Genomic DNA, 13658 nt, shown 5'->3' with positions numbered 1-13658 from the left:
CCGTGCTCAACCTCTTTTCCAAGCGTACTATCCACCAAGTCCACCCACCACGGGAATCCATCGTGCGATTCCACTCACTAGAAGCCGTCGGCCGCCAAGTGGACAATGCTTGGGCGCCATCTCTCTTAAACCACGGAGCATTTCCTATTCAACATGCTGAATACTACCTTATATGCGGTGAGCAAGAATGAAATTATCTGAGGTTTATCGCGGCTGTGCTCACTGAAAGAGCCTCGACTCCTGTGTCGTGCCTAAGACCTCATTACGCTACTTGTTATCATTGCCCCAAGACACAAATGGCCAAATACGCGCCGGCATGTTCAAATTTGACTACCAGCGGGATGAAATCGCTAGGGCTTGACTCAAGTGCACCTAGTGACCACCTGATACGTAGCTCTAGACAGGTTTTCGTACGAGTTTATGACGATCTCCCAGTCTGACAGCCCGGGAATATCTTGGACCTAACAAAAACGACTGACTCGTGTGCTGCACCTCTTGACCTCCCCAGACTCGTCAGCAGCAAGCTCTGTGTGGGGAACGCTCTATAAGGAATAAGCTGAAGGTCTTTAGATCAAGATTGGTCGCCCAAGTTCAAGCTCGACATTGGATAGAAGCTCTGGACCAAGACGTTTTGCCTTGGGGGTGTGCAGTGTCGATCGACAAGGTCAAGCCCTACTTGCCGCTACATACTGACACAGACAAGTCGCTGTCATGTAGCTACTGGGGTCTTTGTTGCGGGCGTAGATACGGTAGTTTCTGCAACCTTTCCAGCCTGTAGGATCTGTGCAAATCGATATGTCGTGACTGGCCTCGCGATGCGTTGCTCTGCTTGGAGAGCGTTGACTCGGTGGGCTATAGCGTTGACTAGAGATGCATGTGTGTGCAGTTGATATATGACCATCCACTCGGATATTATGGAGGACGTAAACAATTGGAAGGGTGTAGTTTCGTGCCGGCAGGTCGATGCTGCTCCTTGGGTATCAACGTCGATAATGAGGGTAGAGTTTAGCATCGCGGAGTCGGAGACGTGGAAACACCCTCTATACATATGCCGCTGACACAACAGTGGCAACAGGGTAACGTCTGACTTTAGAATGAGAACACTTCAGCACTTGCTGATGCTGTACTAACACCCGCTGTAAAAACGAAACATCAATTAACCTGGGTTCTGAAATCCTGTATGCCACTCGCCACAGGTTGTACAACTAGACTAGATAAAGATGTCTACATAGCAAGAAACCGTTCTAACGCCATCGCTTTTTATCCCCTGTACCTCTCCACCCTGGGGGCATGTTCGGTACAGACGGGAATGCAAGTCTCTTCTCTCCCATTTAGACGACAGCTCCATTATGTGATGTGAAGCAACCATCCCCAGGGAGCCTTGTGTTTTAGCAATACTTCATGTACAATAGAAATGCGAGTCCTTTGACTATATTGATGAGGGAGCCCTGTCCTTTTTCCAGCCCCTGTATCGCATGTTCTCTTCAATGGCCCTCCAGATCTGCTCTACGATCTCCTTATCACGGAATCGCGAAGCATCATGGCCCTCTCCTCGCCATCGGTCAATGCCAGTGGACAGAACGCGGTGACCCCAGTTACGGATATTATCCGGAGCTGACTCTCCTCGCCAGCCGACATAGACGCCCAGTGTGTGCTTGAAGAGCTCGTTGGGGTCACTCCATTTGTAGTTCTTGAACTGCCAGGTCTGGCCAGTGGTGAGAACTGCCACGATTCTGTTCCAGTACTCAGGCTTGAACGCTTCAGGGCCCTCTACAAGAATGAAACGCATTGGACGATTTGGGTCAATGGAGGGGATGATGCGCTGCACATGAAGCATGTTGCTCATCGCACCACCTGCATCAGTAGGCACAAACTTGCCGTCCTCAAGGAACGATCGAGCATTCGATAGGCGAAGCAAAGAAGAAGCAGAGGGAGATAGGAGAATAATAGGGTCTGGTCGTCTTGTAGGAGGTTTTTGGTTAAGAGCGAGTGATGGGTTAGTGGGGATGCTGGAGCTAGACTGGTATTTCTTCTGGATGAAAGGCGCAGCAAGTTTGCGAACATGGGAGAAGTCCTAGCGAGGTCAGACAAAACTTAAGGATTTGTCGGGTTGCAAAGACTTACCGTAGGTTTCACGCCTCTTAACACTGTGTTGCGATCGCCCATCTTTCGTTCGCTATTGTAGATACCAGCCAGTCTCGGGTCCATGGTACCACGACCAGATCGCGACTGAGCAGTTGAAGTCACTGCGCCCGTCTTCGCAGCTGCGGTCGCGCCAGCAGCCGCCGCATCTTTATCACTAGGTAGAGGCTTGATGTACTCGCTCTCCTCGCTAGCACCCTCAAGCCAGGTAATCAGATCCAGACGCTCAATGAAACCTAAATTTTGAACCTTTCCCGAGCCACCAGCGACTGCCAGTTCTTCATTGAGCTTTGTCGCAGAAGCATTGTATTCAGGGATAGCGACTTCGCGGTTCAGCCAAGCAAAGTAGATACTGCGCAGGTCGACGGGCTTGTCTTGCGACACAAAGCGCGTCGGGTTGTCGATAGGAACAGCAACATCCCGATCGGGGAATCGCAAGTACGTCGCCTGGGATAGAGGAACTTCGGTCGCAGTAGCATCAGCTGATGCCGTGGGGATGAAGGGCGCGTTGGAGGAGATGGATTGGCGAAGGAGGACGAGTCCGTCGAGGTCGGCGGCGGACGCCATGATGAAGATGGACGCGCGGGAACAGGGAGCACGGCTGAAGGAGACCCTGTATATTTGTGCCGATCAAAAAACACCAATTGACGGATAGTAGAATCTAGATGTTTCGCGATTCGAGAGCCTGACGTGTTTGCTGGTGGTGGAGCTTTGATGAAGTGAAGATGAAAGGCTGAGGCTGAGGCTGCGCCTGGAATTTTGGCAAGCTCACTTAGCTTCACCTATGGCGGGCTGTCATTGGTCGAGCAAGAATGTAGCCAATCAACGATGTGTAACTTCATCTTCAAGTTCAACATCAATTGACAGCAGAGTCAACACCAATCCACGTTCTGTAGAATGATGCGACTGGACGCCCCGTGTTTTGCATTGCAATGCACCAAGCAGATCATGTTCCTGGTGGTGTTGACGTTGATCCGTTATTACCGTCATACCCGGGCTTGACTCGACTACCTAGGTAGGTACTCGACTGCCCTAGGGTAAATTACTCGGGGAGTATTGCTAGTTAGAACACTATTGAGCAACATTTCATGTGACTGTACAGTAGTATTGAATGTCACCTACTACGTAACAATTCGTCTATGCATGTTTGGCGTGCTTACTGTGCATGGAAATGTTTTAATTGGTAAATCATCATGTTTCTCTTGGGTAACTTGTAACTCTGTTTCAACTGCCGATATAGCCACAACACCATGAAGATGCAGCTAGAGAACTTGCATGTAAGACACGTCATAGAGTACAAAGCAGTGTTTCGTTCGTTGGAGAGGTATGCAAAAAAATTCTATCAGATTGCCAATACCGTCTAGACTTGCCAATTCATTCATAGATAGCCCACCTCCACCTTCTCGTACTTGACCCCAGTCTCCAACGTCTGAGCACAAATCCTCTAAAACCCAGGGATCACATACACTAATCCTCGACGGATAACTTACTTAAAACCCCCATGCCCAACTCACTCAAAGTACAGATACTTACTATCGATCTAACTCCAACTTCTAGAAGCCGTCGCCCAACCATGATTTCTAGTCCGCATCTAGCCATACACCAGCACTTTGGCGCCACGACTACCCTTCACGCCCCATCCATCTCTGACTCTGCACAGCCAGAGTATGACATCGAAGACCCTTGGGAGCCTGGCACGTGCGGGCGAGCTATAACCGTAAACTGCGATCCCTCCCCCGGGATATGCGTTAGCCTTCTCAACGGCGTTAAGCCAGTTCGTGCAGATCACTTACTCGCCCCGGCTGTTTGGTCTGGTGAACTCCTAGCCCGATGAGTAATACGACGACATCCCACGCTGAGAGGGCGTCGGGTTCCCAGATCTAGTAAGAGTATGAGAAAAGGGGCGCTATTCATAACGAATTACACCACAAAGATACCACGGAGGCCGCCGCCTCATCTTATAGCGCGTGGCAAAGGCACCGCCATGAAACAGCAAAAGAGCCTTTGTTCACGGATATTGAATGGGAATAGACATATTTCCACACGTGAAAACCTTGCTCATAAAGCCACAAGGTATTGTACTTCTTGTTGTATGTACACCTAGCCGTATGCCCCTATTCGACTTCATCCAAGACCTATCCCAAAAGATGTGTGCAATTCCGCTTCCATTCCGCGCAATGACTCCGTCAACGCCAAATCAACCCTGACCTCCAACGGTTCCGTAGTACTCAAATACATCTATATGCCAAAGACAAGCTTCATGCGCTCATACGTGTAGAATGCGACCGCCGCCATTGGGAACACCTTGACGTATCCAATGGTGAGGCCAACAAAGAACCCGGGAATACCCCTCTCTCGGAAGATCATACCAGCGGTTTCTCCTATCCTCAGTCGACGGCCGTCGCCAACGGCACCGCCAACTTGCATCCGTCGTCGAATGACTTCAAGAGGGTATGATGCCGTTTGAGAGATCAAACCGGCGATTCCACCAGCAGTGAGCTCCGCCCATGATCGTAGAGGGGCTGGTTTTCCTTCAGGGTGGTTTGCCTTCTTCGGTAGTGTCGTGTGCTTCGCAAACCGTGGCGATCGGAGGATATCACCAACAGTATCGTGAGTTAAGAAAGACATGCCCGCATATGGAAGCATGCCCATGACAGTGGGAGCGAAACCTCGGTAAAAGTTGATAAGTCCTGTTTGAGGAGCAATGGCCCCAACTGTCGCTGCTGTCGCTTCTGCTGCAGCAGTCACCGTCGCAGGCGCATTGGGGAGCCGAGTCGGGGTTGTTTTCTGAACGGGTTGCTCGTTGTAAATCTGACGACATATTGATGACAAAGAAGAGTGGCCGTCACGTTTAGTCTCGAAAGCAAGTCGTACTCTCATAACTTCTAAAGGATACGTGAAAAAGACGGAGGTGACACCAGCCAAACTTCCACTGAGCAGTCTTCTCATTGGTGTCTCATGGTGTTTATCGGGGATAATAATGGCTCGTATTTGTTCGTATGCGAGGAATTTGATACCGGCGTAAGGAAAGATTCGTAGTAAAGTCGCTGAGTGTCCACGGTAAAGTCCAGTGATGCCTTCATATCTATGGATGTCCTTCATAGCGCTTGCGACACCAACCCATGATCCTGTATATTTTGCGAATCGTGGATTGCTGGCTTGGAAGAGGATCTTCACTCGGTCCAATGGTGCGACGACAGTTTTGCCCTATTTCAAACAGTCAGAAACTTCTGCACACCTCTGTCTTGGACTCTGACAAACTCACAGCGCAGCCGGCTAAACCACCCGCAACTCCAGATTTCCAGACATATTCGAAACTGTTCATTTGTGCCTTTGGTGCTACTGCTTCCTGGTCGGTAGGACACACAGGAGGCTCCTTTGGCGACTTGCTGAGGGTATGAGAAGAGACATGGCTCTGAATATTTCTATTGCGCGCAACATCGGCCATTGAGGTATGCTCCATCTGAGCAGCGTCGGCAGAGGACATGGCCCCGAGGCTCGCAGAAGCACGTGCCTGACCTTGTTGAACGGGTTCGAGGCCTACGGGCGCGACATGCCGTGGCAGAGTCGAATGGGGATCGGTATTCGAAGCCAACGCGACTGAGGTATTTCGGTTTCGGTGGTATCTTGTCAAAAGGTTGGAGGAGTAGAAACCGGTTTTGCGGGGAGGATGAAGAAGTTCGGATATGGGGAGGATTTTGGAGATGATACCGGCATGCGGCGCGGCAGAGTTTCCCCGGTCAGAGGCGGCTTGGACGTCATTAAACCGACGCTCAGTGGGCGAATACAGGCCCCCCACTAGTTTTTTTTTACAAGTGAATGACCTAGCGAAGGTGGTCACGCCCGCGGAAATGGAGATCCCCTAGAACCCTAGAAAAATAGAGGAATTAGGCCATCAGGGGTTCAAGACTTGTCACTTCAGTGGGTTAATGCGCTGATAATCCACTGAAAACTTGTCGTTTCTCAGCAGATTCACAGGGTAGGGCATAGCGAGGCTTAACGGTCCCGGTGATCAATAACCGAGCCGAGGTTTGCCGACCATCGCCGCGAATTTATTCTTTCAACCGCGGGTCAAGCAAAAGCCAATCCAGGTGGAAGAATAGTCATCCGAGTCAGCTATGGAGGCCAACGGCCGCAGAAAGTCCTCTGTTCTCTTTGAGAGCCCGGACAAGAGCCTCATTGTTCTAGACATCCCCACGTCTCTAGAAGAGAGCCAGGTTCTCCCGTCTCAGGTCCCCCGCCGCCGCATCGTCTCCGCATCGCCCCCCGCAACTCCGTATCCGACCCCGGAGCCCCGGCATGGAGGAGGCGATCACTCGGCATTCGCGACTGCGTCTCCTGGCGCGCAGCTGGCTGAACTCATGACCGCTGAAACGGTCAGCAGCACCCTGCAGGACCTTGCCAGCACATACTCATATTCTGGACCTTTCCATCAGGACCGGCTGGTTCAGCCACAACAAGCACCGTCAGTATCCGCTCTGCCGCCTTTGATCCCAGACAAAGCCGAATTTCTTGATGGCTCTATTGAGGCCATGCGTGATACTTTTCACATGTCAGCTCCCAAGTTTGATCTTGTCGTGTTAGATCCTCCATGGCCAAATCGATCTGCCAGGAGACAGACAGACAAGTATGCTACTGTATCAAATCTCAGGGAGATGCGCAGCCTCTTGCTACACATTCCTCTAGCTTCTCATCTTGCACCAGATGGACTAGTTGCCGTCTGGGTTACTAATAAGCACAGTATTCACGACTTTTTGACTTCCCCCACAGGGCTGTTCGCTGCTTGGGGTCTCGAGTTTGTGACTGAATGGACATGGCTCAAGGTTGCTGCGTCAGGTGAACCACTCTACGACATTGAGTCAATATGGAGGAAGCCATGGGAAAAGCTCATCATAGCGAAGCGCATCGGAAGCCAGAGGCCAGAAGCTCTTGAGTCCAAAGTCATCGTGGCAGTCCCTGATGTCCACTCACGAAAGCCCAATCTGCGAGGCCTCTTTCAAGATGTCATCGGCAAGGAATGTCTTGGCCTCGAGATCTTTGCTCGTAACTTGACTGCTGGTTGGTGGGCTTGGGGAAATGAAGTTTTGCGCTTTCAACAGCCCGAACATTGGCATGACATCGAACCGTGAACCATGAGACAAAGAATATACGAGTTTTCAGCGTCTATATTTGCGCTCATAGTCTTTAACCCGCCTGCATGCATTGCCCATCCAAGACTAGTTACAATAATGTACAATTGTGATGCCCGCTTATCCTACAGAGGTCCATCATCAGTGGCTCCTCATAGAATTGCTGCCTCTTTCATTAGCAGTTTCTTGCAGTTTCAAGTCGTAATTCGCCTTTCGTAGTCGTTTAAGCTTCATTTGAGTCCTTCTTAACCTCTACTTCCTCCTTGTTCAGTATCTTCTCCCATTTAGGATCCAAGATAACATCGTTAGTCCACTTCTCCTCTCCCGATAACAGCTTTTGTGCCATCTTGGCCAACTCTTGTCTCTCCTTCGACGGGAGCTGCTTGCTCTTGAGGGGAATCTCGAATCGCTGTTGCGCGATATGCTGCTGGTTTCGCTTCTCCAACATATCCTCGCGCATCTGGAACAATTGGTTGCTCCAGGGTGTTTTATCCTCGGGAAGTTCGGGCCATTGGAAGGGCTTTGCCAATTCGACAGTCATGACCTTGAGGGGTTTGGGGCGGTACCACGAGCGCGAGTGGGAGTTGCGCTGGGTTAGAGGTTGCTGCTTGACGTATGATCGGACCTTTGTGACCTCGACATTGTATAGGTTCCAGAGGTAATCTCGGAGATCGAACTTTGTGAATCGCAGAGGGACCTGGAAAGTGGCCTCGTTTGGTGGGAGGTGATCTTTTCGGAGAAAGGTGATTACATGGTTTGGCCTAGAGATAGTTGGAATTGGTAGGTAGAGATGGATCAAAGGTACTCACAGAAAAACCTGCTTCTGACCCAGCTTGAAGCCGGGCAATTGGCGAGCTACAGTCTTTGCTACCTCGGCCATGGTTGTCGTCTTGCCCTTTCAAAAGTGGTCGGCGACAGTTGATTTGGGATGTGAAGAAATTCGATGACTGGCTCTGATTGGCTTCAGCGGCGAAAGTGAACTTCCGGGAGGGGTGCGAGGATTGGCGATATTATAGGTGCACGCCCCGCATCCAGCAGTGTAAGAGGGTGAATATCACTTCACTTCACAAGGCCATATTCGTGACTGGAATAAAATATCAGGTATTTTTCACCAAAAGAGGCTCCTTAGAACTTTTATTATTTTCCTACCTATTTGTTATAGCACATTAAGCAAGAAAATATTGACCTGCGCGGAAGTGACGTCTTCCAAACTCACCTGTCTCACGGGTACTCGCAGTGCAACAATTACTCCTTCTCACCAACACAAACCGAAGCCTATTCTTTCTCTCCACAACAAAAACAAAACAACAAGAACATCGATCTTCAGAGCCGCCCTCATGCCCCATAAACACCAAAAATGCAGCAACGCACCAAGTCAAAGCGTTCTTTGAGTCCGACGACTCGGGTCTCACCTCGCAAGAGACTCAACTATGATGCAGACACTCCCAAGATGTCGAGTCCCACAAGCTATGATGAAGATGTTCAGCTCAGTTTCCTGACCATCGACGAAGAAGATGAAGAAGAAGTTACTTGTTCTAACACCATGGAAGAGTTGATGAAGCTGGAAAAGGAGCGATATCCTGGCGCCAGCACCTGGGCTCCCGCTGAAGAGCGACTCTTTGAGATATTGTACATGCGACAGGATCTACCCTTGCTTCCTACAACATGGGATGTCGATCTACGAGGAGTACCCATCTCAGATATTGTCTTCCAAACTTCGGATGAGTTTCCTCCTATCATCTGTGCTCACTCAAATGACTTTCGAGGTATGTTTATCCTAAATGTTATGGAGTACATTGCTCATTATTTGTAGCAACAACCGCCCTTCTTCGTCTCATGGACCTCACAGCAAAGACCAGGACAACCATTCAGAGTGGCCTTCGGATGAAAGTACCGCAGCTCATCAAACGAGAACTCGACAAGTATTTGAGCTGGGCAGCACAGGACGGCGACTACCTGCATCTACGCATTGTTCCGAACATCCTGACAGAAATTGTAGACACGAAAATGCCGGAAGATGAGATCACTGAGCACATCCAGAACCGTATGAGAGCTCTCGCAAAGGTTCAGCGCGAGTTTCTCCGAGAGGATAGAAACCCTCAGTTCTGGGATGTTATCAAGCCCAGTGTATTCGCATCTCCGAAAATCAAACTTGAGCCAGATGATGGGCTGACATCGTTTGGGGGATGGCTGACGCCTGCTGAGAGCCGGCTCGGCTCACATCCTCGAGTTGGAAACGTATCGCCAACCACCGAAACCCATGGAATCACTGTCAAGATTGAACCTGGACTTAAGAGCCCTGGTATCGCGGCAAGAGCACTCCCCAAGACAACGATGCTTTTGAGGGAGTCATGCCATTCACAGTCCCCATCGCCCTCTCTACCCGAAGAACCCCAGACTCCCCCTCGACATACCTACCGTCGTCACCCTCCCGTTGTATACGGCCTGTTCATTATCAACACCTGGGTTCTTGTTCTCACAGTCGATTCATCCAAAGGATCCGACGCCCATGTCAGTTTCCAGGTCCAAGTCGATTTCAAAGATGAACACCAGGGGATCTGGAATGCCCTGACTATCGCTATTGCGGTGTGCCTTGCTCGTGATGAGCTACGTACTCGTGCGAGCGACTTTGAGGAGTTGCCTTGCGTGGAAGATAGTGATCCGGATGCTTGATTTGCAGGATATTTCAATGATGATTACGCTTATTACGAAGGAAGGAATACCATAGTGCATGTTTCACTACTGTTTGTTGCTAATGGGCTTTGAAGTTGTGTTTTATGCCCCTGATTTTATGAACGAGTGTTGACTTGAAGTTTCGTTGTTGCTATCAAGAGGTTTTCATGTACCAATTATTGCGTCCTCGACGACGCCATTCACCTTATCGGAGAATTGCTCGAGTCGTTGAACCAATCATTAAGCAATTTGCCCTATTTGAAAGTCATAAATGTTAAGTCAACAGAGAGCTTCTATGCTTCATGCTCTCATCTCTATTCATGTCCTGATATGTTTGATCAGTCATTCCCTTCTATTCCCAACGCCCAACAATGACGGCCGTCCACAGCCCCAAACGTCTCTTTCTATCTGTACATAAATGTCCATTGCATTTCATCTCATAGAGTTCGCTTCTCTAATGCGCGAGTTATACAGGGTGGGGGTGAAGCGGGGAGGAAACTTTTTTGCGACCGCGCGTGAATAAATGTTCTTAAAATCATAGCAAGCAAGGTAGTTAACGACAAGGTGAGAACAAGGTGTATGTGTATGTGTATGTGTGGAGATTTTTACATTTCTTCTCGTTCGACGGGCATCAGAACCTCAAGCTGTCGGAGGAGTCGCTGGTACAAGAACAGCATGCAGCCACTCTGGATGAATGTCCATACTCCTCGAGGTCCGACACCGCGGAACCATCCTGCAACGCCTTCTGTTCGGTAGATGACCCGTAGTCCTGTGAAGACGGAGGAGGTGTCGAGAGCAATGGCGCCAGGTCGTGGCCGATGTGTGCTGGGAGAAGAGGTGGAAATGTGTCGAACTTGTGAGTTGGCATGATGGTCTTTGGGATGCCGGGACTCAGTTGGTGTGTTGACTTGAGTCTGGAGTCGTGTCTTGACCACGTCGAGGGGACAGGTGATAACACCGGCAAGACCACCGGCTGCAGCACCAGTGAGAAGCTCTAGGGAAACTCCGATATCGCGGCTCTGCTTGTATTTGCGAGCCCAAGTGGTGAACTGTTCCCAGAACATGAACTGCAGAGCTGAGAAGGGCAGATCACGGTAGAGAGTGGCCTTGTAGCCGTAGAACAAGGCGGAGGCGCCTTCTGCGCGCACAATGGTTCGAGCAGCGTCGATAGTACCGCGGTAGTTGTAGCCGGAGGTGAAATGGGGGTTGTTGTAACGGCCTTGAAGCTGGAGGCGTGTCTTGAGAACTTCTGAGGGGACGTAGACGATAGATGCTGCGAGGTCTCCAAGGAAACCTACGAGTTTGTTAGTGCGTGTACTGCTGCTGGATCTCATTAGGGTGCCATACCTGCTGTGAGGTATGAAAGATGCTGTTGCACGCCGTGATCTATCAAGAATCGCTTGCTCCATTCATATGTACCGAAGAACATAACCGTTCCTGGAAATGAACCTCCAAGCGCAGGAATCCATCCACCATAGAGACCCCGTCTTATACCCTCCTGTCTCCATATCGTGTAGTAGGACTGTCCTAGCGATGTGTATCTTGAAGGAACGTGGGGATCGCCCTGTTGTCTCGTCTTAACAGTGTCGAGTGAGTGCATGAGTAGATCGCCAGTAGATCCTCCAATACCACCCGCGATCATGGCCTGTCGTGGGGTCCCATGTTAGCGCACCTGGAAACGAATAGGTCGAGAACGCTTGGCGATGCAAACATAGCACCCTGGTAGTTTCTGACGTACATGAAGATACGGTGGTCGCCCCTCGGCCTCGACATCTTGTGCGGTCATGTTCTGGTCACTGGTCTTGCTTCTACAACTTTCCGAGCGACGACCCGTCCAAGCAGCATGACGATGCTCGGGAGATGGCGCAAAATCGCTCGCCGCAGTCGTTGATCCGTCGTTCGTCGTCGTCGATTGAGCGAAGACGAGGTCAGAATCTTGTTGTTGAAGACCCAAGGGCATAATCCGGGCGAAGCAAGAGATCGAACTCGGACCGTAGGAAACAGTTGGGCGAGTCGAGTCGGTGACGGCACAAGGCGGAAGGCTTCGGAAGCAAAAAAAAAGGAAGACAAGAGGATCCCCAAGAAAGAGAGAAGAACAAGTATTAAAGAGGGATCGCTCTGTCGCGATGTTTCGTCGTTGGCGAGTGGGCGGGTGTCGCAGGGTCACAAAGAATAGATAAGAGCCGAGAGTCTGGGCGATGTCGTTTATGAGAATTTTGATGAAGGAACCTGGTCTTGGCTTTTTACTGGGTTAACTAATCGCGAATTGCGGCTCTAGTTGGCTCTGCTCAGCGGTTTCTTAGTGGCCGATCAGGGACCGCACCTGGATTTACAGCGCATGTACTTTACCTTCTAAAGACTGAGAGCACCCGACGCTAACTACGTCAATGGAAGAATGCCCGATGAAAGAATTTCTTGAAATGACCGAACGGGCTTTCGGTCTGTTATCTTATCTCACCTCATCATACGCCAATTCTGCCCGCCTAAGGTAATGCATAGTGAGTCTTCAGTGAGATCATATGACAATGGCCATTCATTGAACGGGAAATTAATTGTAAAATCGAGTTGATCATAAGGTCTATACATGTCTTCATGAGTTCCGTTTATTACATATAATACATCTCCTCTCATCTCATCTCATATCCTACTCCATCAATGGCCTCTGGTGGTCCCTCCATGGAAGAGCTCCAAACTTGCGAAAAGGAAACACAATATGAGTAACCCGCCCTGTAATCAACTGCTTAGATACGGGTCCGTACGTGTTGCTATCCAGACTCGATCCAGGCGGTCCATCGCCCTCAACCCACACGTGCCCCTGCGGGACTCTCACTGTCGGCAGAGGATGAGGCGCTTTTGTCTTGATCACATCGTTCTCCAGTGCTACTACGCGCTTGACTGCGATTGTCTCGGGATGTAGCGGACTCCTTTTATAACTTTCATGTTAATTCTCATCAATTGCTTATTTCCAGGCTTTGGGAAGGATCTGCTCGTACCGTAATGTCACAACCATGCCCCTCTCCAGATTCTCTTGAGGAGACCACTTCCAGTTGAGAATCACATCTCGTCGTAAAGTCGAGTCTTTGTCGTCGTTAATCAACGGATACATAGATGCACCGTCAACAAAAGTCAGCTCTGCAACGTGCAGGTTGAACATGGCGATGACTGGGATCCATGTTGCGAATCCAAAGAGTCTCAGAGCTGTTGATCTGGCCAGACTGGGCTGGCCATTGCCTCTCAGACGTGCCCACACTGAGCCGAGAGCCATTACAAAGGCTCTAATTATTGTTCAAAAAGAGTGTCGTTAAATAATAACATTCCCGTTGCTGTGAGATTGAGCGTTGTAGTGGGACTATCAGTGTTTGTGAGTCCAAGTATAGAAATTCTACATCCAAGTCTAAGCTTTTATCGGCTAGTTCCGACAACCCGCCATGTAAGGCAGCACGAGACAGGCATTCTTATTCAACATGAAACTTAAGAAGCACAGCTCTAGAAACATCACTAAAGTTATGTCCCACTGAAAACAAGCCAGAAACACACTAATCACAATGGAAAGACGGTGTCTCAAGTAATCAAAGAACTGTTCGTTATCAACGCCGTTTCAGACGCCACTTCCTACCATCGGAAGAACTACATGAAAGTCTGGACTTTTAGTGATGCTTTGCACTCCGGGATACATGCTTCCTTTCAGCCTCCCAGACGCCCTCTATTACACCC

At 49.9% G+C, this 13658-nt stretch overlaps 7 protein-coding genes across 7 annotated transcripts; 2 read left to right on the top strand and 5 right to left on the bottom strand.

Moving 5' to 3' along the window:
• Positions 1-1429: 1429 nt before the first annotated feature.
• On the bottom strand, positions 1430-2709 carry FMAN_02471 (uncharacterized protein; the record flags this gene model as incomplete). Its single annotated transcript, XM_041820037.1, has 2 exons — positions 1430-2074; positions 2125-2709. 2 exons carry the CDS (start codon positions 2707-2709, stop codon positions 1430-1432), a joined length of 1230 nt encoding a protein of 409 aa, XP_041685957.1.
• Positions 2710-4380: 1671 nt separating this feature from the next.
• FMAN_02470 (putative coenzyme A transporter) lies at positions 4381-5629 on the bottom strand (the record flags this gene model as incomplete). The annotated part of the gene is made up of 2 exons (XM_041820036.1): positions 4381-5349; positions 5408-5629. 2 exons carry the CDS (start codon positions 5627-5629, stop codon positions 4381-4383), a joined length of 1191 nt encoding a protein of 396 aa, XP_041685956.1.
• Positions 5630-6260: 631 nt separating this feature from the next.
• On the top strand, positions 6261-7271 carry FMAN_02469 (uncharacterized protein; the record flags this gene model as incomplete). The annotated part of the gene is made up of 1 exon (XM_041820035.1): positions 6261-7271. The coding sequence occupies one exon, from the start codon at positions 6261-6263 to the stop codon at positions 7269-7271; it is 1011 nt and encodes a 336-aa protein (XP_041685955.1).
• A 223-nt stretch (positions 7272-7494) lies between these two features.
• Positions 7495-8151, bottom strand: FMAN_02468 (uncharacterized protein; the record flags this gene model as incomplete). The annotated part of the gene is made up of 2 exons (XM_041820033.1): positions 7495-8032; positions 8081-8151. 2 exons carry the CDS (start codon positions 8149-8151, stop codon positions 7495-7497), a joined length of 609 nt encoding a protein of 202 aa, XP_041685954.1.
• Positions 8152-8628: 477 nt separating this feature from the next.
• Positions 8629-9944, top strand: FMAN_02467 (uncharacterized protein; the record flags this gene model as incomplete). The annotated part of the gene is made up of 2 exons (XM_041820032.1): positions 8629-9037; positions 9085-9944. 2 exons carry the CDS (start codon positions 8629-8631, stop codon positions 9942-9944), a joined length of 1269 nt encoding a protein of 422 aa, XP_041685953.1.
• A 605-nt stretch (positions 9945-10549) lies between these two features.
• On the bottom strand, positions 10550-11904 carry FMAN_02466 (uncharacterized protein; the record flags this gene model as incomplete). Its single annotated transcript, XM_041820031.1, has 3 exons — positions 10550-11238; positions 11292-11589; positions 11647-11904. 3 exons carry the CDS (start codon positions 11902-11904, stop codon positions 10550-10552), a joined length of 1245 nt encoding a protein of 414 aa, XP_041685952.1.
• Positions 11905-12588: 684 nt separating this feature from the next.
• On the bottom strand, positions 12589-13209 carry FMAN_02465 (uncharacterized protein; the record flags this gene model as incomplete). The annotated part of the gene is made up of 2 exons (XM_041820030.1): positions 12589-12877; positions 12938-13209. 2 exons carry the CDS (start codon positions 13207-13209, stop codon positions 12589-12591), a joined length of 561 nt encoding a protein of 186 aa, XP_041685951.1.
• Positions 13210-13658: the final 449 nt, after the last annotated feature.

Source organism: Fusarium mangiferae, assembly GCF_900044065.1.
Source record: "Fusarium mangiferae strain MRC7560 genome assembly, contig: FMAN_scaffold010, whole genome shotgun sequence".
Taxonomy (NCBI): Eukaryota; Fungi; Ascomycota; class Sordariomycetes; order Hypocreales; family Nectriaceae; genus Fusarium; species Fusarium mangiferae.
This window is presented reverse-complemented; position numbering and strand designations above follow the sequence as displayed.